Consider the following 26,022-nt stretch of genomic DNA (forward strand, 5'->3'; position numbering starts at 1 on the left):
CAAGCTTTGTGTTGAGTGAACCCAGCTCACTGCATCCTACTACTACCTGTTGTGTTGAGTGAACCCAGCTCACTGCATATACCTACTACCTGTTGTTTACTTAACCCACCTCATCACTGCACATAACTACCTGTAGTGTTGAGTGAACCCAGCTCACTGCATATACCTACTGCCTGTTGTGTTGAGTGAACCCAGCTCACTGCATATACCTACTACCTGTTGTGTTTACTTAACCCACCTCATCACTGCACATAACTACCTGTAGTGTTGAGTGAACCCAGCTCACTGCATATACCTACTACCTGTAGTGTTGAGTGAACCCAGCTCACTGCATATACCTATTACCTGTTGTGTTGAGTGAACCCAGCTCACTGCATATACCTACTACCTGTTGTGTTGAGTGAACCCAGCTCACTGCATATACCTACTACCTGTTGTGTTTACTTAACCCACCTCATCACTGCACACAACTACCTGTAGTGTTGAGTGAACCCAGCTCACTGCATATACCTACTACCTGTTGTGTTGAGTGAACCCAGCTCACTGCATATACCCACTACCTGTTGTGTTTACTTAACCCACCTCATCACTGCACATAACTACCTGTTGTGTTGAGTAAACCCAGCTCACTGCATATACCTACTACCTGTTGTGTTGAGTGAACCCAGCTCACTGCATATACTTACTACCTGTTGTGTTGAGTGAACCCAGCTCACTGCATATACCTACTACCTGTTGTGTTTACTTAACCCACCTCATCACTGCACATAACTACCTGTAGTGTTGAGTGAACCCAGCTCACTGCATATACCTACTACCTGTTGTGTTGAGTGAACCCAGCTCACTGCATATACCTACTACCTGTTGTGTTTACTTAACCCACCTCATCACTGCACATAACTACCTGTAGTGTTGAGTGAACCCAGCTCACTGCATATACCTACTACCTGTTGTGTTGAGTGAACCCAGCTCACTGCATATACCTACTACCTGTTGTGTTTACTTAACCCATCTCATCACTGCATATACCAAGCTTTGTGTTGAGTGAACCCAGCTCACTGCATCCTACTACTACCTGTTGTGTTGAGTGAACCCAGCTCACTGCATATACCTACTACCTGTTGTGTTTACTTAACCCACCTCATCACTGCACATAACTACCTGTAGTGTTGAGTGAACCCAGCTCACTGCATATACCTACTACCTGTAGTGTTGAGTGAACCCAGCTCACTGCATATACCTATTACCTGTTGTGTTGAGTGAACCCAGCTCACTGCATATACCTACTACCTGTTGTGTTTACTTAACCCACCTCATCACTGCATATACCTAGCTTTGTGTTGAGTGAACCCAGCTCACTGCATCCTACTACTACCTGTTGTGTTTACTTAACCCACCTCATCACTGCACATAACTACCTGTAGTGCTGAGTGAACCCAGCTCACTGCATACACCTACTACCTGTTGTGTTGAGTGAACCCAGCTCACTGCATATACCTACTACCTGTAGTGTTGAGTGAACCCAGCTCACTGCATACACCTACTACCTGTTGTGTTGAGTGAACCCAGCTCACTGCATATACCTACTACCTGTTGTGTTGAGTGAACCCAGCTCACTGCATATACCTACTACCTGTAGTGTTGAGTGAACCCATCTCACTGCATATACCTACTACCTGTTGTGTTGAGTGAACCCAGCTCACTGGATATACCTACTACCTGTTGTGTTTACTTTACCCACCTCATCACTAAACATAACTACCTGTAGTGTTGAGTGAACCCAGCTCACTGCATATACCTACTACCTGTTGTGTTAAAGTGAACCTAGCTCACTGCATATACCTACTACCTGTTGTGTTTACTTAACCCACCTCATCACTGCATATACCTAGCTTTGTGTTGAGTGAACCCAGCTCACTGCATCCTACTACTACCTGTTGTGTTTACCTAACCCACCTCATCACTGCACATAACTACCTGTAGTGTTGAGTGAACCCAGCTCACTGCATACACCTACTACCTGTTGTGTTGAGTGAACCCACCTCACTGAATATACCTACTACCTGTTGTGTTGAGTGAACCCAGCTCACTGCATATACCTACTACCTGTAGTGTTGAGTAAACCCAGCTCACTGCATATACCTACTACCTGTTGTGTTGAGTGAACCCAGCTCACTGCATATACCTACTACCTGTTGTGTTGAGTGAACCCAGCTCACTGCATATACCTACTACCTGTTGTGTTGAGTGAACCCAGCTCACTGCATATACCTACTACCTGTAGTGTTGAGTGAACCCAGCTCACTGCATACACCTACTACCTGTTGTGTTGAGTGAACCCAGCTCACTGCATATACCTACTACTTGTTGTGTTTACTTAACCCACCTCATCACTGCACATAACTACCTGTTGTGTTGAGTAAACCCAGCTCACTGCATACACCTACTACCTGTTGTGTTGAGTGAACCCAGCTCACTGCATATACCTACTACCTGTTGTGTTGAGTGAACCCAGCTCACTGCATATACCTACTACCTGTAGTGTTGAGTGAACCCAGCTCACTGCATACACCTACTACCTGTTGTGTTGAGTGAACCCAGCTCACTGCATATACCTACTACTTGTTGTGTTTACTTAACCCACCTCATCACTGCACATAACTACCTGTTGTGTTGAGTGAACCCAGCTCACTGCATATACCTACTACCTGTTGTGTTGAGTGAACCCAGCTCACTGCATATACCTACTACCTGTTGTGTTGAGTAAACCCAGCTCAATGCATATACCTACTACCTGTTGTGTTTACTTAACCCACCTCATCACTGCATATACCTAGCTTTGTGTTGAGTGAACCCAGCTCACTGCATCCTACTACTACCTGTTGTGTTTACTTAACCCACCTCATCACTGCACATAACTACCTGTAGTGCTGAGTGAACCCAGCTCACTGCATATACCTACTACCTGTTGTGTTGAGTGAACCCAGCTCACTGCATATACCTACTACCTGTAGTGTTGAGTGAACCCATCTCACTGCATATACCTACTACCTGTTGTGTTGAGTGAACCCAGCTCACTGGATATACCTACTACCTGTTGTGTTTACTTTACCCACCTCATCACTGAACATAACTACCTGTAGTGTTGAGTGAACCCAGCTCACTGCATATACCTACTACCTGTTGTGTTAAAGTGAACCCAGCTCACTGCATATACCTACTACCTGTTGTGTTTACTTAACCCACCTCATCACTGCATATACCTAGCTTTGTGTTGAGTGAACCCAGCTCACTGCATCCTACTACTACCTGTTGTGTTTACCTAACCCACCTCATCACTGCACATAACTACCTGTAGTGTTGAGTGAACCCAGCTCACTGCATACACCTACTACCTGTTGTGTTGAGTGAACCCACCTCACTGAATATACCTACTACCTGTTGTGTTGAGTGAACCCAGCTCACTGCATATACCTACTACCTGTAGTGTTGAGTAAACCCAGCTCACTGCATATACCTACTACCTGTTGTGTTGAGTGAACCCAGCTCACTGCATATACCTACTACCTGTTGTGTTGAGTGAACCCAGCTCACTGCATATACCTACTACCTGTTGTGTTTACTTAACCCACCTCATCACTGCACATAACTACCTGTTGTGTTGAGTAAACCCAGCTCACTGCATACACCTACTACCTGTTGTGTTGAGTGAACCCAGCTCACTGCATATACCTACTACCTGTTGTGTTGAGTGAACCCAGCTCACTGCATATACCTACTACCTGTAGTGTTGAGTGAACCCAGCTCACTGCATACACCTACTACCTGTTGTGTTGAGTGAACCCAGCTCACTGCATATACCTACTACCTGTTGTGTTTACTTAACCCACCTCATCACTGCACATAACTACCTGTTGTGTTGAGTGAACCCAGCTCACTGCATATACCTACTACCTGTTGTGTTGAGTGAACCCAGCTCACTGCATATACCTACTACCTGTTGTGTTGAGTGAACCCAGCTCACTGCATATACCTACTACCTGTTGTGTTTACTTAACCCACCTCATCACTGCATATACCTAGCTTTGTGTTGAGTGAACCCAGCTCACTGCATCCTACTACTACCTGTTGTGTTTACTTAACCCACCTCATCACTGCACATAACTACCTGTTGTGTTGAGTGAACCCAGCTCACTGCATATACCTACTACCTGTTGTGTTGAGTGAACCCAGCTCACTGCATATACCTACTACCTGTTGTGTTGAGTGAACCCAGCTCACTGCATATACCTACTACCTGTTGTGCTGAGGGAACCCAGCTCACTGCATATACCTACTACCTGTTGCGTTTACTTAACCCACCTCATCAGTGCACATAACTACCTGTTGTGTTGAGTAAACCCAGCTCACTGCATATACCTAGCATCCCCCCGAGATGGACAAAATGGACAAACCAGGTAGAGGAAGAGGTAGAGGCAGACCCAGAGGAAGGCCACCAGGCACCGGCAGGTCTGTGCAAGGTGGTGTTTCTGTGATTTCGTGCGGACCTGCCCCAAAATACAGTGCTCAGAAGAAGGCGCGTGCCATCACTTCCCAAAATCGTGAGGAGGTGATTGAGTATTTAACACAGAACACCTCATCTCCCGCAGCCACCAGCGCTACAACAAGCACCACATCCGCTGCATTTGACACTTCGCAGGAGTTATTTGGTGGTGGTGGTGGTGAAATCACCGATTCACAGCCACTACTGCAACAACAACAAGAAGGCGCAGGTACACCACCTCCTACGTCTGAGTTAGGTGGCGATAGTATGGACGTAACGTGTGTGGATGTGGATGATGGACCACCTGAAGTTGGTGCAGTTGTGGAGGTTTCTGAGGAAAGCGCAGCTGGCCAGGAGGATTATGATGACTATTATATGGATACCACATATGTTCCCGGTAGAGGAGATCTCCAGGAAGAGACAGTTCAGATGAGGATTCAGGGAGGACTAGGAGGAGACGACTCCATGATAGAAGCAGAGGGAGCTCGTCCTCAGAAACAGCTGGGGGCAGTGTCCGGTGCCATGTATCGCCAGCTATGGCCAGACAGCCAACATGCCCTTCAACGTCAGCTGCTGACGCCACCGTAGCGCCATCAGCCCAGGGGGGCTCAGCGGTTTGGAAATTTTTTAACGTGTGTGTCTCAGATCGGAGCAAAGCCATCTGTTGTCTCTGCCAGCAAAAATTGAGCCATGGAAAGGCCAACTCTCACGTAGGGACAAGTGCCTTACGAAGGCACCTGGAGAGAAGGCCCCAGCACCCCAGGGCCTATGCTGCATGCCAGGTGCGACGGTGTCATGCAGTGTTAGACATGTCTTGCCTAAAAGCGGAGAGTCACACTGGAGCAGCTCTCCTGGCTGCTCTTAACAAACAGGTGGAGCAATGGCTGACCCCGCACAAGCTTGAGATCGGCAACGTGGTGTGTGACAACGGCAGCAATCTCATTGCTGCGTTGAATTTGGGAAAGCTGACACACATACCCTGCATGGCACATGTGCTTAATCTGGTCGTGCAAAGATTTGTGTCCAAGTACCCAGGCTTAGAGGACGTCCTGAAGCAGGCCAGGAAGTTGTGTGGGCATTTTAGGTGCTCTTACAAGGCCATGGCACGCTTTGCGGAGATTCAGCGTAGAATCAACTTGCCGGTGAGACGCCTGATTTGCGATAGCCCGACTCGCTGGAATTCCACCCTGCTGATGTTCTCTCGCCTGCTAGACCAGGAGAAAGCTGTCACCCAGTACCTGTATCATTACAGTACAAGGACACAATCTGGGAGGATGGGGATGTTGTGGCCCAACAACTGGACACTGATGCGAAATGCATGCAGGGTCATGGAGCCCTTTGAGGAGGTGACCAAACTGGTGAGTCGCGATGAGGGCACCATCAGCGACTTGATCCCCTACGCCTACTTCCTGGAGCGTGCCGTGCGTAGAGTGGTGGATACAGCTGTGGAGGAGCGTGAACAAGAAGAGTTAGGGCAGCAGGAGTCGTGGGAGCCATTTACACACGAACCCGATGTTTCCACAACACCAGCGGCAGCACAGAGGGGGGAGGAGGAGGAAGAAGAGGAGTCATGTGGGGAAGGAGAGGAGTCAGACTCTGATGATGGTGATGATGAGGAAGGTGTTTCTGTGGAGGAGGAAGAGGCGGCGGAAGGAGAACAACCGCGGCAGCCATCACAGGGGGCTTCTGCTGCTCCGCGTTCCCGTGGTATTGTTCGTGGCTGGGGGGAGGAAGAGGAGTTGCGTCCCGTCACTGAGGAAGAGCAAGAGGAGATGGAGAGTACGTCTGCATCCAGCTTTGTGCAGATGTCCTCTTTCATGTTGTCCAGCCTGTTGAGGGACCCCCGTATCAAAAAACTCAAGACGAATGACCTGTACTGGGTGAACAAGCTGTCGATGATGCTTTACAATGCATTTAAGGGTGATGTGGCTGCAAAACGCAATCAAGGTACCACTGGCAGTAACCCTTCTCCTCCCAAGTCCACGCAGGCAAGGACAGGACGCTCCAGCGATCTCAGGGTGATGTCGGACATGCAGACGTTCTTTAGTCCAACTCCTCGCCATAATCCTTCCGGATCCACCCTCCAACAACGCCTGGAGCGGCAGGTAGCCGACTACCTGGCCTTGAGTGTGGATGTAGACTCTGCGAAAAGCGACGATGAACCCTTGGACTATTGGTTGCGCAGGCTTGACCTGTGGCCAGAGCTGTCCCAATTTGCCATACAACTTCTATCTTGCCCTGCCGCAAGCGTCCTGTCAGAAAGGACCTTCAGTGCAGCTGGAGGCATAGTTACTGAGAAGAGAAGTCGCCTAAGTCACGACAGTGTTTAGTACCTGACCTTTATCAAAATGAATGAGGAATGGATCACGGAGGGCTACTGCACGACCGAAGACTAAGTCAGTCCCCACACACAGCATCTCTGCCTGCAGGCCGCTTGACTGCCTTCTCCGCCACTACCAACAGGGTCCAGGACTCTAGGCGGATTCCTGAATTTTTAAGGCCGCTGCTAGCAGCGGCCGCTACACTAATTTTTCTGGTGCGTGTACATGTGCCCATCCCCCTTCGTGATCATTACCTTGCCGCGGTGAAGGGGCTTGCGCATCACAATGAAGCAATGACTGCCGGCTATTTGAGTGTCTCGGGTGGGGGTGGCACACAAGTTGCTTCATTGTGGTCAGACCAAATTTGATCAGCTGGACAGTCACTGTTCTGTCATTCAGCTACATCAGCCGGGCGAGCATATGGGCTGAAAAGCCACCATCACCTGCACTCTCGTCATGGTGCGCACCAGTCCAGCACGGCCGTCACTACACAAACGGCTGTTTGCAGTCACTGCATACCTTTCACTGCATCTGTGACTGCACATTATACCTGGCAGTCAGTGCATAACTTGCACTTGAATGGATACACTTTTAAACAATTTAAAAATACAACCATCTAAACTTTCAAACAATTTAAAAATACAACCATCTAAACTTTCAAACAATTTAAAAATACAACCATCTATCATTTTCTAAAAATTTAAAAAAAAGGGCAAAAAAACTTGCCCTCCGTAAAACATTCTTGGCAAATGCTTTCGACTTGGTTTGTCTTCCGCTGGCTCAAGGGTCCATCTGACCACAGATGCCTGGTCTGCAAAGCACGGTCAGGGCAGCTACAGCATGGGTCTCAGCAGACTCCCACTTCGGGCCGGAATCCAACCTTCATTCCCCGCGGTGACAATGGCAGACTTGCCCTCCATAACGGATTCCCGTTAAAGGATTTAAAGTTAATTCATTTCAATTAGGGCCGCAAAAGGTCCTCCTGAGTCCTGTATTGTTATTTTTGGTCACTACCTCGGGGCGGGCGTGCATGCCTGCCTGCCTCCCTCCTTGCCTGGATGTGTGGTGGTAGACGTTGATCAGGCTCCAACTCCGGAACGCAATACAAGAGGGAGCTCGTCCTCAGAAACAGCTGGGGGCAGTGTCCGGCGCCATGTATCGCCCGCTATGGCCAGACAGCCAACATGCCCTTCAACGTCAGCTGCTGATGCCACCGTAGCGCCATCAGCCCAGGGGGGCTCAGCGGTTTGGAAATTTTTTAACGTGTGTGTGTCTCAGATCGGAGCAAAGCCATCTGTTGCCTCTGCCAGCAAAAATTGAGCCGTGGAAAGGCCAACTGTCACGTAGGGACAAGTGCTTTACGAAGGCACCTGGAGAGAAGGCACAAACAGCTATGGCAAGAACACCTGAGGAAAAGCAGCACCCCTCAAAAAACAAGCCGCGGAGAACAACCGCGGCAGCCGTCACAGGGGGCTTCTGCTGCTCCACGTTCCCATGGTATTGTTCGTGGCTGGGGGGAGGAAGAATGGATACACTTTTAAACAATTTAAAAATACAACCATCTAAACTTTCAAACAATTTAAAAATACAACCATCAAAACTTTCAAACAATTTAAAAATACAACCATCTAAACTTTCAAACAATTTAAAAATACAACCATCTATCATTTTCAAAAAATTTAAAAAAAGGGCAAAAAAAACTTGCCCTCCGTAAAACATTCTTGGCAAATGCTTTCGACTTGGTTTGTCTTCCGCTGGCTCAAGGGTCCATCTGACCACAGATGCCTGGTCTGCAAAGCACGGTCAGGGCAGATACAGCATGGGTCTCAGCAGGCTCCTACTTCGGGCCGGAATCCAACCTTCATTCCCCGCGGTGACAATGGCAGACTTGCCCTCCATAACGGATTCCCGTTAAAGGATTTAAAGTTAATTCATTTCAAATACACAGCAGGGCCTCGAAAGTCCGCCTCCTGTATTGTTATTTTTGGTCACTACCTCGGGGCGGGCGTGCATGCCTGCCTGCTGCCCTCCTTGGATGTGTAGTGGTAGCCGTTTCTCAGGCTCCACACCGGATTCCATCCCTCATTCCACGGCCATTACCCGGGGTCACAAATGGCAGACTTGCCCGCCTCCATATGATTCTCGTGAAAGGAATGTGGTGTCATCTTTGCCCGCCATAACTGGTTCTTGTTAAAGGATTTAAAGTACATTCATTTCAAATACACAGCAGGGCCTCGAAAGTCCTCCTCCTGTATTGTTATTTTTGGTCACTACCTTGGGGCGGGCGGGCGTGCATGCCTGCCCGCTGCCCTCCTTGGATGTGTAGTGGTAGCCGTTGCTCAGGCTCCACACCAGATTCAAACCCCTCATTCCCCGGCCATTACCCGGGGTCACAATGGCAGACTTGCCCGCCTCCACAGGATTCTCATTGTAGCGGTACTGAACAAGTAAACAGCAAGTAGAAAATGTAATTTAAAAACAAAGCGTAAGCTTTTTAACAATGCCATGGAAAGTTGAGAAGGAAGTCACACATTACCTGACATCACTGAGTGAGGAAGAGCAATCTCGTCATGGTGCGCAGTAGTCCAGCATGGCCGTCACTACACAAACAGCTGTTTGCGGTGCATTACACAGTGAGTTTGGTGTGTCAGTGTGAAGCAGTACTCTAATTACACTCCCTGATTGATGTATACACATGCAAGATGTTTGAAAGCACGTTAGGCCTGCAATTTAGCATTCAATGTGATTTCTGCCCTTAAAACGCTGCTTTGCGTCACATCCAGATTTTTCCCCGGGACTTTTGGCATGTATCTCACTCCGCCATGCCCCCCTCCAGGTGTTGGACCCCTTGAAACATCTTTTCCATCACTTTTGGGGCCAGCATAATTTTTTTCTATTTTTCAAAGTTCGCCTCCCCATTGAAGTCTATTGCGGTTCGCGAACTTTTCCGCGAACGGAACCTTCTGCGGAAGTTCGCGAACCGAAAATCGGAGGTTCGCGACATCTCTACACATTAGTATATATCACCAACCATTCCCATTTTATTAAGGTGTATCCATATAAATGGCCCACCCTGTACAAACATCTGTGGCAATAATCAAATAAGGCCATGCACTGTAAAACAGTCTATAAACCCTCTCAGTGCTCCCTGTAAAGTGAAACTACAATTAAAAACACACTCTGCTAACTCTTGCAGTAACTTTTCATGAAACAATTGTTTGCCTTTAGAGGTAACAATAGTGTGGCTTATTTCTTAGAGCAGAGAGGAAATTATTTATACTGTATCATTCCACTTAAAACAATGTATTGAAAGCTACGCTTCACATGTAAGTTCCGTATACATTTAAAGTAAATGTGACGCGACCTGAAAAAAGTTAGATACTCACGTATGCAGAGGGAAGGCTCTGGATCTCACAGCCTTCCTAGTCCTCTCTCTGTGCCCTTGGTCCACTGATGCCCCAGTTAAAATTCCATGCCTTTGGGAGTCCTCGGAAGGCTTTGGAAGCACTTATTTTCCAGAGTGCCACCGAAGACTAGCGGCTCTGCACTGCAGCACTTGAGGACACCAGTGCTTTCAAAGCCTTTTCGAGGATTCCTAAAGACGTTTTCATCCAGTGAGTCGAATAAATTCAAAGGGGGCGACAACAGTGGACCAAGGGAGCAGAGAGAGGACTGGGAAGGCGCCTTGGGATCTAGAGCCTTCCCTCTCCATAGGTTAGTATGTGTAATTTTTTTTTTCCTCCAGGTGGCTTCAGATTTATTTGCGCTCACTTTGGGTGTACACTCAACTAATTGAATACAATTTTTTTTTTGCTTTTTGAACTGCAACATGTGTAACATAACACCATATGGCTTGATTCACTAAGACAAATGCCTTATCAGAGTTAACATGCCTTATCAGCGTTAACACTCTGTATGAGAGTTAACGCACCTTATCAGAGTAGCATAGCGAGCAGAGTAGCATAGCTGCTAATTGGCAAAGACAAGCGCTCCACTCGTCCTCCCTGAGCCCCTGCGAGTCCAATCACTTTAAAGTGAACCTTAAGTCGAGTAAAAAAAAAAAGAGTTTTACTCACCTGGGGCGCTTCCCTCAGCCCCCTGCAGCTGATCGGTGCCCTCACCGTGTCTCTGTGATGCTCCAGTCCCCAGCGGCGACCACTTCCGGTTTCGCCGTCAGGACCTGACAGGCATGTGAACGCGAGTGATTCTTCGCGTTCCCAGCCAAAATATCGCCCCCTATGTTGCAGCATAGGGGGCAATATTTTGGCTGGGAACGCGAAGAATCACTCGCGTTCCCACGCCTGTCGGGTCCTGACGGCGAAACCAGAAGTAGTCGCCGCCGGGGACTGGAGCATCACAGAGACACGGCGAGGGCACCGATCGGCTGCAGGGGGCTGAGGGAAGCCCCAGGTGAGGGAAACTCATTTTTTTTACTCGACTTAAGTGCCTTCTTTAAAGGACATCATCCCTGCACTTTGATTGGCCCAATAGGCTGCCTGTCACTTGACAGGAAACTTTGACAGGCAGCCTATTGGGCCAATCAAAGTGCGGAGATAATGTCCTTTAAAGTGATTGGACCCGTGGGGGCTCAGGGCAGGACGAGTGGAGCTCTTGTCATTACCAATTAGTAGGCATAAGTTTGTAGCGCTCGCTATGCTGCTCTGATAAGGCTTGTTAATGCTGATAAGGCGTGTTAAATCTCATAAGGCATGTTAACTCTCATAAGGCATACTATTTGTCTTAGTGAATCAAGCCCTATGTGCATAAATGCAGCGCTCTGGCTATAGCTAATCGGGGATTGTATGTACAGAACAAATAAAACCAAACTCTGCCACTGAATACCTACAGGAGACTATCAAAACATTTGTGCCTAGAAACAGATTTCAGAGTATAACAGAGAAAGAAAATCATGTTCACTTTACCCACCTCTCATATGTAAAAATATATGCAATAACATCTTTCAATCCAGCTAGTAAACTGCCAGTTACCAATGAGCAAGAAACTGTGAGACAGAAAACAAAGTTTTTTTCTTTTTAGCACAGTAAAAAATACAGAAATGCAGATATGTATGCAAATTAATCTAGTAATCATTTCAAAAAAGGAACCTCCTGATTGAAGATAACAGCTGTATGAAGTGGCAGGGGAAATTAATAACACAGTGTCCTATTACACTTGGTGTGGTGCACTTTGCGTGTAGTTAAAATGGTTACCGCATCGTACTGCACCATTACACACACACTTATAGGACACCTGTAAGGTCTTCAAAGTGTACCTAAACCAATGACATTTACTTACCTAGGGCTTCAACCAGCCCCCCGCAGCCGTCCTGTGCCCGCGCCGGTCCTCAAAGGATCCGCATCGATTTGGAAATAAGTGAGTACACTATTTAAGGGGTGACTACGGGGGGCTCTTTTGTCCTGAGGAAGCACTCTATAGTGGGGTGCGAAACAGCTGTTGACATCTTCACATGGTTTGTCCCTCTCTCTCCTGGTAGACTGATGCCGTTATCTGGAAATTGATTTTATGTGTTCAAATAAAGGCGTTTTGTACTGGATGTGCCCAGCTGCTCTCATCTCTTCAAGTAACTGGTCTGGTGGAACTGTTTTTGGGCTTGGAGCACTCTAGGGAAGCCTGCTGTGGTTGGTCCTGTGCACCTTTTCTACATATTATTGCTGGACATTGCTTCTTGTCTCTTGGGTAGCACGGACATACCTAGGATTGCTATAGAATAGTGCATATCCTTCCAATGGCACAGTCTGCTTTAAAGTAAGGCCGCCGGGATGTGGAAATTTTCCCCAAGGAGCATGATAATTTAGCCCCTTGTTCCCAGGAAATAAGAGGCCTGGAGAATCGTTTATACAACATCATGGAAAGAGAGGTTCGAAAGTATTGGACTATTGTAACTTTGAAAAAGTACAAACATGTGAAGAGAGCTCCGAGAGGAGTTAGATTTTATAAGCAACTCATACAAGCAAAAACACGTCCTTCTGCTAAAGAAAAATGTGACAATCTATTCAAGAATTTTGTATTAGCATTCCTTGATGTTGTAATAGAAGAGAACGAAATTGACTATGCTGAAATTACTGATGAAATTGCTAAAGTGAAAGCTATCATTTCTGCTGTCTCCAGTGAGGAACATCTACTGGAAATGGTGGACCGTATTGAGTTAAAATTGGTTCCTATCCAAGAACAAGTGAAAAAAGAAAAAAATGAGAAATTTATTAGGGATCGCTTGGATTATGAGCAAGAAAAGGTCTTTGCATGGAGAAGTCGTTATGGAAATGGTGGTGAAGGTAACAAAAAGAGGAATAAGAGACGTAGACGTAATTCCAAAAATCATGGATATTCAGATCCAGACACCTCAGTAGGCTCCACAGGTGGGGCTTTGGCCTCAGGTAGAGAAACTCATAGCTCTTCTGATGATGAACTCCCTTTGGGAGAAGGAAAACAAGGAGGGGCAAGAGGAAATACAAAAGGTATCCTCAAGCAGATCAGTTGGAACAAGGCCCAACTCAGGAGATCCGAACGCAATCAGAAGAAATAAAAATGTATAATCTGTCAGGTGTCAATCTGGATCCAGCCTGTCTCTCTCTGTTGGCAAAAGGCATGACATTTTGTCCTTCCATGGCTTTTGATATTATAAAATTTGAGCAAGAATTGTTCCTCAATGCAAGAAAGCTGACCCTTCATCGTTTCTTCCAAAGTCAGAAAAAAACACAGACCCAAAAGCCCAATCACGGTGCCTCCTCTATTGGGAAATTCCTGGAATTATTGGGACACTGAGGCCCTGCAGAATTTGTGTGAATTAACTGATGAGGTGGAGCCCAATCGGGTTGATGTCAATCGACCGGTGCCTTTTCATATAGGCACGCGTTCTGTGTTCAATCCACCTTCCATCCCTGGTGGTTCAGTGGAACTTTTTGTAAAAAGTGTGGTGGAAGATTGCAGGGCATTGATCTATCCTACAGCACCTAAAAATCTTTCCCATTTGGAGACACAGGCCTTAAAATGGTTGAAAAACAACAAAGACTTGACCATAAGGGAAGCTGATAAGGGAGGGGGGCTGGTGGTCATGGCCACTAAGGACTATCAGGCTGAGTGCCTTAGACAACTAAATGATAGATCCACTTATACAAAATTGCCTTGTGACCCTACCCACAGTTATACGTTGGAACTTAAGAATCTCCTGTCAAAAGCAGTAATGAATGGGACTTTGGATAGGACTTTGGCCAATAAATTGGTACGACAACATCCTAGAAGTCCGGTGTGGTATGCCATCCCAAAAATTCACAAATCTACTGAGAAACCGCCTGGGAGGCCAATCGTTTCTGCAATTGGCCAATCGTTTCTGCAATTGGCTCCCTTTCGGAGTCCCTTTCCCAATTTTTGGACTTTAAATTTAGACCCCTTTTGAGATCACTACCAGAATATGTGGGGGATACAGTAGAAGTGTTGAATATTTTGAATTCTTTTGAATGGCAGTCTTCATATCATTTAGCCACGATAGATGTTGTTGCATTGTATAGTAGCATTTGCCATGCAGATGGTCTTCAGGCCATATCACATTTTCTTCCAGCTCTACAATACTCAGATGAAGAACAATGGTTCCTTCTGGCGGGTCTGGAGTTTGTCCTTACCAGGAATGCGTTCCTGTTTGACCGCCAGTGGTACCGTCAGGAGGTCGGCATGGCAATGGGGAGCCCGGTGGCCTCCACCTATGCCGGCCTCTTCATGGGCTACTGGGAGGCCAAGCACATCTTTTCGATGAGAAACGCGTTCCTGAGGAGGATCAAACTCTGGATCCGTTTTATAGACAACATTCTACTTATATGGGATCGAGATGCTGGGTCCTTTGAGGAATTTATGATGAGTATAAATGACAATGATGTTAATATGGCCTTTACTCACACTTGGGGTGAGGAATCCATCAAATTTTTGGACTTGAATATTGATGTCAGTAGAGGGGCATTGATCACTAAGACATACAGAAAGCCCACAGTGGTTAATTCCATTCTACATTCGAGTTAGTTAGTTAGTATTTGAGTTCAGTATTTAAAAAGTAAATGTATAGTGGGCTTATAATGCGTAAATACTTATTCTCACCTATGCATATAAGGACAACTTTACATGATGTTTTGGCTTGCTCCACATTTCCAGACCCCAAGGCAGTTCCTACACGTACATTTGCAGCCACACCCAATCCAACTGCTACCTGCAAAAAAAGTAGGGTGGGGTTTTTTTTGGTAAAAATAGTTTTTAGTACGAAATTTTCAATGTTATGTATATGGAATACAATAACCAACCCCAATCACCCCCAACAGGGAACCCTCACAGAACCTCAAAGGTTCAGATTACATAAAGAAGCATAATAGACATTTCACACACACAAAAAACACATGTCAATAATACCACTACCAACATATCCATACTTTAAACACTTGACCACTGAGGGGTTTTTCCCCTTTAGGACCAGAGCAATTTTTACCTGTCAGCGCTCCACCCTTTCTTTCACCAATACCTTTATCACTACTAATCACAACAAAATGATCTATATCTTGTTTTTTTTCGCCAACAATTAGGGGTCATTGTCCTGCTGGAAGACCCAAGATCTCAGACCCAAACTCAGCTTTCTGACACTGGGCTCTACAGTGTGACCCAAAATCCTTTGGTAATCATCCGATTTCATGATGCCTTGCACATATTCAAGGCCCCCAGTGCCAGAGGCAGCAAAACAACCCCAAAACATCATTAAACCTTCACCATATTTCACTGTAGGTACTGTGTTCTTTACTTTGTAAGCCTCATTCTGTTTTTGGTATACAGTAGAATGATGTGCTTTACCAAAAATCTCTTGGTTTTCCCAAAGGGATTTTGGCTTACTCAAGTACATTTTGGCAAACTGTAGTCTTGCTTTGTTATGTCTCTGTGTCAGCAGTGGGGTCCTCCTGGGTTTCCTGCCATAGCGTTTCATTTCATTTAAATGTCGACAGATCGTTTGCACTGACTCTGATGCTCCCTGAGCCTGCAGGACAGCTTGAATTTCTTTGGAACTTGTTTGGGGCTGCTTATCCACCATCCAGACTATCCAACATTGCAACCTTTCATCAATTTTTCTCTTCCGTCCATTCCCAGGGAGATTAGCTACAGTGCCATGGGTTGCAAACTTCTTGATAATGTTGCACACTGTGGACATAGGCAAATCTAGATCACTGTAGATGGACTTGTTACCTTGAGATTGATATTTTCCCACAATTTTGGTTCTCCTCAGACAGTTCTCTTCTCCTCTTTCTGTTGTCCTTGCTTAGTGTGGCACACACAGACACACAATGCAAAGACTAAGTTTCTGTACCGTGTTAGCCAAACAAATTATATAGGTAGAAAAAAAACAATGTTTTGCAAAAAAATAATACCATTTAATGGCTAACTGATAGAGTTAAATTATGCAAGCTTTCTGGGATCTAGATACTTGGTTGAAAACCCTTTGATGGCAATGAAAGCCTGAAGTCTTGAACTCATGAACATATGCTGGGTTTCTTCCTTTTTTATGCTTTGCCAGGTCTTTACTGCAGCGGTTTTTCAGTTGCTGTTTGTTTGTGGGCCTTTGTGTCCAAAGTTTAGTAGTCTTCAACAATACAAATGCATGCTCATTTGGGATAAAACTTCATCATTCAAGAATTTTCCACTTCTTTGCTTTAATAAACTTCTCGGTTGCTTTGGCTGTATGTTTTGGGTCATTGTCCATCTGTATCATGAAACGCTGCCCAATCAGTTTGACTGCATTTAGCTAGTAGATTTGAGCAGAAAGTATGCCTCTAAAATACTAGTGTTCCAGTGCCCAAGTCATCACACTGCCTCCACTGTGTTTTACAGATGATGTGGTATGCTTTGCATAATGAGCTATTCCCACCTTCTCCATACTTTCTTTTCTGGCTATTTTTCTGGTAGAGGTTGATCTTGGTCCTATCTGTCCAAATAATGTTTTTTCCAGAACTGTGCTGGCATTTTTAGATGTTCTTTAGCAAAGTCCAATCTAGCTTTTCTATTCTTGAGGCTTATAAGTGTCTTGCACCTTGCAGCTGTATTTACTTTCATGCAGCCTTCTCTTTATGGTATTGGATATCGATATACTTACCTACTGGAGAGTGTTGTTCACTTGCTTGGCTGTTGTGAAGGATTTGTCTTTACCATGGAAATGATTCTGCGATCATCCACCACTGTTTGTCTTCCGTAAACGTCCAGGTCTTTTGGCGTTGCTGAGTTCACCAGTACTTGCTTTCTTTCCCAGGATGTACCAAGCTGCTGATTTTGCCACTTGTAATGTTGTACCAATTTTTCAGATTTTTTTTTTTTGTTTTCACAGCTTAAAGTGGACACAAATTAGAAATTGAAAAAATTTCAGAAATAAAATCTATTTTCTAAATTATAATGATAAATAGTAGCCTTTTTTCAGCTGCATGATGACAAATATAAAATATTTTACATTTATTGGAGGAACCTTTCCCTTCCTTTCATATTACAGCGACAGAATCCGTCAGACTGGTGGAGGAAATAAAAAACAAAACACAGGCTGCTACTGATGATGTCACAGGGGAGGTGATCTCAGCTTGTGTAAGATTTTACATAGACGACGCAACTGTGAGGGAGGCTAGCTGATGACAAACACACTCATGATCTAAAACCTGCTACTAAGCTCAGAAGAAATGGCTGCCACCTGTATAACCCTAGTTATGAAAAGAGAAGGATGAAAAGCATACAGTGAAATGCTCATAGGCTTGAAGGAGTGTTTATTTATCTTTGTATGTATCAGAGTGGTGCAACTGAATATTTTGAATTAACCACAGTCTTTTCGCCCCTTAAAGGGACACTGTAGGGGGGTCAGGGGAAAATGAGTTGAAGTTACCCGGGGCTTCTAATGGTCCCCCACAGACGTCCTGTGCCCGCGCAGCCACTCCCCAATGCTCCGGCCCTGCCTCTGGTTCACTTCTGGAATTTAAGACTTTAAAGAGAATCTGTATTGTTAAAATCGCACAAAAGTAAACATACCAGTGCGTTAGGGGACATCTCCTATTACCCTCTGTCACAATTTCGCCGCTCCTCGCCGCATTAAAAGTGGTTAAAAACAGTTTTAAAAAGTTTGTTTATAAACAAACAAAATGGCCACCAAAACAGGAAGTAGGTTGATGTACTGTATGTCCACACATAGAAAATACAACCATACACAAGCAGGCTGTATACAGCCTTCCTTTTGAATCTCAAGAGATCATTTGTGTGTTTCTTTCTCCCTGCAGTTCTCATGCACTGAAGTTTCAGGCTGCTCTTTTTTCTCCTGCAAACAGCTTTGTCTGTAATTCTTCAGTATGTGAAAGCCCAGCCAGCTCAGAGGACGATTTATCCAGCTTGTAAAAGATAAGAGAGAAGAGAGAAGCTGCTCTAATCTAAACAATACACAGGCAGTGTGCATAGAGGGGCCTGGAAGGGTGAATTCATAGCAGAACCACAACACTGAAGAACTTGGCTGCCTTCCAGACACAGGCTGACAAGTCTGACAAGGGAAAGATACATTGATTTATTACAGAGACTGTGATAGCAGAAAGTGCTGCAGTAAGCCAGAACACATTAGAATAGCTTTTGGAACTTGTAGGATGATAAAAAACAGGATGCAATTTTTGTTACGGAGCCTCTTTAAAGTCTGAAAACCACTGCGCCTGAATTGCCGTGTCCTCACTCCCGCTGATGGCACCAGGAGCGTACTGCGCAGGCCCAGTATGGTCTGTGCCTGCGCCGTGTGCTCCTGGTGACATCAGGGGAAGCGAGGACACAGCAACGCAGGCACAGGGGTTTTCAGACTTTAAAGTCTGAAATTCCAGAAGTGAACCGGAGGCGGGGCCGGAGCATTGGGGAGTGGCTGCACGGGCACAGGAGGTCTGCGGGGGACCATTACAAGCCCCAGGTAATTTCAACTCATTTTCCCCCAACCTCCCTACAGTATCCCTTTAAGGACCAGAGCCTTTTTTCCATTCAGACCACTGCAGCTTTAACGGTTTATTGCTCGGTCATACAACCTACTATCAAAATGAATTTTCCCCGTATTACAGGGCTGCCCAGATAGCACAACTTGCACAGACACACTCCAAATTCAACTTCCCTTTATGGGCACAAATAGAATCCGACCTCTTGCAACCATTCACCCTACCAGCACTACAGTGGTCCCTGGCAGCCCTGCCTGCATCGATAAGGCATAATTCTCCCTTATCTGCCCATTCTCTCCACATATGGCGATACTCCAGATACAAGAAAGAACTACAGACAAAAATTCCTTTATTACTCCCGCTATTTGGTAATCCCATGTTCCCCCCCCCCGGACTGGACCCTAAAGCTTTCAAATGGTGGAAAGATAAAGAAATCACCCAACTAAAACACTTAGTAGTTAATGGCAAGATTCCCACATGGGACCAATTTAAATCTAAAACAGACATGCCCCCATCTGAGTACTTCGCAGCAATGCAGTTATATCATTTCATAACATCCATAGGCTCAAAAGGCACAACTGTACCCCAACGCTCACCATATGAGGCATGGTGTGACCTTAGACCACTAGAGGGTGGTCTCATATCCTTATTATACTCTACCCTCTCACAGCCCTCCCAACCACAAAAACTTAAGACCATGATATCTTGGGAATCAGACCTTGGGATTACTCTCACTCCAGAGAGATGGTCTAAATGCTGTACCACACTGTCAAAAGGTAGTAACTACTACTCCCACATCGAAACAAACTATAAAATTCTCCATCGTACATATATCACCCCCTCAGAACTTCACGCTATTGATGCCTCCAAAACTAACCTTTGCTTTAGAAACTGTGGAAGAGTTGGAGACATAGCACACATATGGTGGTACTGCCCGAAAGTTCAGAACTTCTGGGCCAAAATCACGTCAGTTATTAACACAGCACTTGAAACCTCCCTAAGTCCTGACCCAGCACTTCTCCTGTTTGGGGATAAACCTCAAAAGTGGAAGCACCCACCACACCGACTGGCACAACACATAGCCAAAGCTGCCAGATCGCATATTGCCCGACAGTGGCTACAGCCAACACGCTCAGTACAAATGATAGACCAGATCTTGCTAGATATTGTAATTTCGGAAAGGTTGCTTGCTATCACAAATGACACCTTTGAGTCATTTATCAAAACATGGCAGCCTTGGATGAACGCCTCCACCCTGCTAGGCCTTCGATCTTGTGCATTCTCCATTTAAAACTAGAATTTGCTTCCTCCTTGACCTATGTCCTGTTATTTCATATATCAAGTACCCTGTATAAAATGCTGTTATATTTGTAGTACTGGTATTTATGTGTTTATGACATATTATGTTTAACTCAGAAACTTGCCCCACTGGGGGCACTATCTCAACGCTGTAAGATGTTTTTATTATCCTTTTCAAAATAAAAAGTTTAAAACTAAAATTAATTTTCCCTCCTTTTCTTGTCACTAATACAGCTTACTTTTGGTGCTATTTGATTGCTGCTGCGATTTTTAGTTTTTATTATATTCATCAAAAAAGACATGAATTTTGTCAAAAAAAATATTTTTTTAACTTTCTGTGATAAAATCTGTCAAATAAAGTAAAATTTCTGTATACATTTTTGTCCAAATTTATTGTGCTACATGTCTTTGATAAAAAAAAAAAAAAAAAAACATTCAGTGTATATTTATTGGTTTGGGTATAAGTTATAGCGTTTACAAACTATGGTGCCAAAAGTGAATTTTCCCATTTTCAAGCATCTCTGACTTTTCTGAGCACCTGTCATATTTCATGAGGTGCTAAAATTCCAGGATAGTATAAATACCCCCCAAATGACCCCATTTTGGAAAGAAGACATCCCAAAGTATTCACTGAGAGGCATGGTGAGTTCATAGAAGATTTTATTTTTTGTCATAAGTTAGCGGAAAATGACACTTTGTGACAAAAAAAAAGTTTCCATTTCTGTTAACTTGCGACAAAAAAAAATGGAATGTGCCACGGACTCACCATGCCCCTCTCTGAATACCTTGAAGCGTCTACTTTCCAAAATGGGGTCATGTGTGGAGTGTGTTTACTGTCCTGGCATTTTGGGGGGTGCTAAATTGTAAGCACCCCTGTAAAGCCTAAAGGTGCTCATTAGACTTTGGGCCCCTTAGCGCAGTCAGGCTGCAAAAAAGTGCCACACATGTGGTATTGCCGTACTCAAGAGAAGTAGTATAATGTGTTTTGGGGTGTATGTTTACACATATCCATGCTGGGTGGGAGAAATATGTCTGTAAATGACAATGTTTTGATTTTATTTTACACACAATTGTCCATTTACAGAGAGATTTCTCCCACCCAGCATGGGTATGTGTAAAAATACACCGCAAAACACATTATACTACTTCTCCTGAGTACAGCGATACCACATGTGTGGCACTTTTTTGCACCCTAACTGCACTAAGGGGCCCAAAGTCCAATGAGTACCTTTAGGATTTCAAAGGTCATTTTGAGACATTTGGTTTCAAGACTACGCCTCACGGTTTAGGGCCCCTAAAATGCCAGGGCAGTTTAGGAACCCCACAAGTGACCCCATTTTAAAAAGACAACACTACAAGGTATTCTGTTAGGAGTATTGGGAGTTTATAGAAGATTTTTGTTTTTTGTCACAAGTTAGCGGAAATTGATTTTTATTGTTTTTTTTCCACAAAGTGTCATTTTCCGCTAACTTGTGACAAAATATAAAATCTTCTATCAACTCGTCATACACCTAACGGAATACCTTTGGGTGTCTTCTTTCTAAAATGGGGTCACTTGTGGGGTTCCTATACTGCCCTGGCATTTTAGGGGCCCTAAACCGTGAGGAGTAGTCTTGAAACCAAATGTCTCAAAATGACCTGTGAAATCCTAAAGGTACTCATTGGACTTTGGGCCCCTTAGCGCAGTTAAGGTGCAAAAAAATGCCACACATGTGGTACCGCCGTACTCAGAGAAGTAGTATAATGTGTTTTGTGGAGTATTTTTACATATACCCATGCTGGGTGGGAGAAATATCTCTGTAAATGACAATTTTTTGATTTTTTTTTTTTTACACACAATTGTCCATTTACAGAGAGATTTCTCCCACCAGGCATGGGTATGTGTAAAAATACACCCCAAAACACATTATACTACTTGTCCTGAGTACGGCGATACCACATGTGTGACACTTTTTTGCAGCCTAGGTGCGCTAAGGGGCCCAAAGTCCTATTCACAGGTCATTTTGAGGCATTTGGTTTCTAGACTACTACTTTTCACGGTTTAGGGCCCCTAAAATGCCAGGGCAGTATAGGAACCCCACAAGTGACCCCATTTTAGAAAGAAGACACCCCAAGGTATTCCGTTAGGTGTATGGTGAGTTCATAGAAGATTTTAGTTTTTGTCACAAGTTAGTGGAAAATGACACTTTGTAAAAAAATACAGTAAAAATCAATTTCCGCTAACTTTTGACAAAAAATAAAATCTTCTATGAACTCGTCATACACCTAACGGAAAACCTTGGGGTGTCTTCTTTCTAAAATGGGGTGACTTGTGGGGTTCCTATACTACCCTGGCATTTTAGAGGCCCAAAACCGTGAGGAGTAGTCTGGAAACCAAATGCCTCAAAATGACTGTTCAGGGGTATAAGCATCTGCAAATTTTGATGACAGGTGGTCTATGAGGGAGTGAATTTTGTGGAACTGGTCATAAGCAGGGTGGCCTCTTAGATTACAGGTTGTATTGGCACTGAAGTGCAGGAAGCGCAGGATGTTCTCAAATCGTGACCTGGACATGGCAGCAGAGAACATGGGCATGTGATGTATTGGGTGCGTAGACCAATAAGACCGCAATACATTCTTTTTGACTAGACCCATGTTAAGGAGAAGGCCCCAAAAAATGTTACGTTCGGAAACTTGGAGTGGTTTCCACCGAAAAGGCTGGGCATGGTAGCTTCTCGGATTGGCGGTTGCGTATTGTGTGGCATAACAGTTGGTCTTAGCCACAATTAAGTCGTAGAGGACAGCAGTGATCAGAAAAAAAAAATTCTATCACTGCAGTGGGGCGGGTGAGGGTTTGGCTGGGTGAACAGAAGCCCGCAGGGGGCAGATTAGGGCCTGATCTGATGGATAGGAGTGCTAGGGGGGTGACAGGAGGTGATTGATGGGTGTCTCAGGGGGTGATTAGAGGGGAAAATAGATGCAATCAATGCACTGGGGAGGTGATCGGAAGGGGGTCTGAGGGGGAATCTGAGGATTTGGCCGAGTGATCAGGAGCCCACACGGGGCAAATTAGGGCCTGATCTGATGGGTAGGTGTGCTAGGTGGTGACAGGAGGTGATTGATGGGTGTCTCAAGGTGTGATTAGAGTGGGGAATAAAAGCAAGCAATGCACTGGTGAGGTGATCAGGGCTGGGGTCTGAGGGCGTTCTGAGGGTGTGGGTTGGTGATTGGGTGCCCTAGGGGCAGATAGGGGTCTGATCTGATGGGTAGCAGTGACAGGTGGTGACAGGGGGTGATTGATGGGTGATCAGTGGGTGATTAGATGGCAGAACAGATGTAAACAATGCACTTTGGAGGTGATCTGAGGGTGGGTCTGCGGGCGATCTGATGGTGTGGGTGGGTGATCAGATGCCCATAAGAGGCAGGTTCGGGTCTAATCTGATGGGTGGCAGTGACAGGAGGTGATTGACGGGTGATACAGGGGAGGAAAGATGTATACAGTACACAGGGGGGGGGGGGGTCTAAGGGTGTGGGCGGGTGATTGGGTGCCCTAGGGGCAGATAGGGGTCTGATCTGATGGGTAGCGGGTGATCAGATGCCCGTAAGAGGCAGGTTAGGGTCTGATTTGATGGGTGGCAGTGACAGGTGGTGACAGGGGGTGATTGATGGGTGATTACAGGGGAGGATAGATGTATACAGTACAGGGGGAGGGGGTCTGGGGAGGATCTGAGAGTGTGTGTGTGTGTGGGGGGGTGATCAGGAGCCCCCAGGGGGCAGTTTAGGACCTAATCAAAAAAATAGTGCTGACAGTTAGTGACAGGGAGTGATTGATGGGTGATTAGGGGGTGATTGGGTGTAAACAGGGGTATGAGGGGTGGGAAGGGGGGGTCTGAGGGGTGCTGTGGGCGATCAGAGGGAGGGGGGGCAGATCAGTGTGCTTGGGTGCTTACCTTGGTGGATGCAGCTTGCCCTGGTGGTCCCTCGATCACTGGGACCACCAGGGCAGGAGGCAGCCTGTATAATACGCTTTGTATAAATTACAAAGCGTATTATACACTTTGTATGCGGCGATCGGGCAGCTGTTCGGAAGCGCCGGCGGGTTACTGCGCAAGGGGGGGGGCGGAGCATGTCATGTCATGTCGAGCATGACGCGATCGCCGCATAACCACGCCCACCGCCGATGGGCGTATTGCGGTTGTTTGGGCCCAGCCCTTGCAGCCGCCCATCGGCTGCGGGCATTCAGCAAGTGGTTAAAAAAATATTTGGTTTGGGACCGCTTTAATCTTCAGGGGACCGGGTGCCTAACCCCCCTTAAAGACCAGGGCATTTTACCTGTGGGGGGCTCGTTTGTGGGGGGGTCAGGCAGCCGGATCCCCAGAACAGATAGCTAGGCATTATGTCTCCAGTATAGCCAGGTGTCCCCCGTATTGCCAGCAGCCTTTACTCACCTACCTGGGTCCTGCGAAGAGCAGATCTAGCCCCCTCTACTCTGGCCGGCATGCCCGCTCACACTGACTCTAAGTTCCAAGTCGCGGCTTAATGACGTCATCAAGCCGGGACCTGACACTTAAGCCAGAGCCAGCAGAGATGCCGGCCAGAGCGGAGAGGAGCAACAATCGCCGGGGAATGTTAGGAAGGTGAGTCCCCATCCTCTTCTTCCTCTCCTACCACCGCTGCTCAATAGTGATCACTACGATCGCCAGTGCGATAGCAACCTTGATGGCTCCTGATCACTGTGGGGAGATGTCAGCTGTCATATGACACCTCTCGGGTGCGAACAATCGCGGAAGCAGCAGGCGGCGTAAGTCCTACGCCGCATCAGAGTTAGACAGCCACAAGTGCGGTGTAGGATTTACTACCAAGGGTCCCCAGATGGTTAAGGATGATTTCTTTCACCTGCATAGAGAGCTCCTTTGACCGTATGTTGTCCGTTCACAGCAAAATCTTCCACATGCAAGCACCATACCTCAAATCAACTCCAGGCCTTTTATCTGCTTAATTTATAATGACATAACGCTGGACTTGCCTTTGACTTATTTGTCGAATTACTTTTTGGCCCCTGAAATGAAGGGACTGTGTTAAAGAATGCTTTAGTTGCCTCACATTTTTATGCAATTGTTTTGTTCACTACAATGGAATAAAGCTGGAAGTCTGCACTTCTAACTGCATCTGAGTTGTTTCATGTAAAATTAATTGTGTAATGAACAGAACCAAAATTAAAAAAAAACATTGAGATGTTTCTCGGACCTCCTGGCTGCTAAATACAAAGCTGGCATTCACTTCACTGCGTAGCAGGTGTAGTATCACTGTATGCCACACTCCACTGTGCTACTGTCTAGTACATTTGTATGCTGCTTCATTCAAATATGCACTTTAGTGGGTTAAGTTTGTATGTTTAAACATATGTATATGTATTTGGTGACTTCTCTTTTGCACTTATTTGGGTCTTAAGGTTTCAATGCATTCTTATTTCATGTACTTTGAACCTAAGTTCTATAATTGAAGCAGTTCTGGCCGAACCATGGATATGACATATAAATGTATACATTGATAAGGATGGCCAAAGAGGGGTTTATTATTTCTGTTTTAAGGTGGTTTCATGTGGTTAAAATATTTTGAAATAAAGCTGTAATTGAAACACTTTCCAACACAGTGTACTGTGACATGATCATTCTTTCCTTGGGTGATGTAATTATCATTGTGGTCAATGCACATGTTGGGTGTATAGTGCGGTCCACAATCTTTTCCTTACACGCATATTTTGGTTAAACTGTTGAAAAAGTAAAATATTTATTGTGCCTGATTATGAGCACTTCATGACATCTGTACACTTTAATCCTTTCCTTTTGGACTCATTCCTCTGAATTTTCAGAACAACTGACAAGAATGCTCAGGGAATCTCGCTATAAAA

At 45.5% G+C, this 26,022-nt stretch overlaps 1 protein-coding gene across 1 annotated transcript in view; it reads right to left on the bottom strand.

Annotated features, from left to right (window-relative positions):
• LOC137544297 (multidrug and toxin extrusion protein 2-like) overlaps positions 1-26,022 on the bottom strand; it is a 109,984-nt gene that overhangs the window by 48,110 nt on the left and 35,852 nt on the right. The window contains exons 11-12 of the mRNA XM_068265352.1: positions 14,968-15,076; positions 11,791-11,866 (exon numbers count right to left, since the gene is read on the bottom strand). Coding sequence (XP_068121453.1) covers positions 11,791-11,866; positions 14,968-15,076 — 185 coding nt within the window. The remainder of the gene's footprint in view (positions 1-11,790; positions 11,867-14,967; positions 15,077-26,022) is intronic.

This window comes from Hyperolius riggenbachi, chromosome 2, assembly GCF_040937935.1.
Source record: "Hyperolius riggenbachi isolate aHypRig1 chromosome 2, aHypRig1.pri, whole genome shotgun sequence".
Taxonomy (NCBI): domain Eukaryota; kingdom Metazoa; phylum Chordata; class Amphibia; order Anura; family Hyperoliidae; genus Hyperolius; species Hyperolius riggenbachi.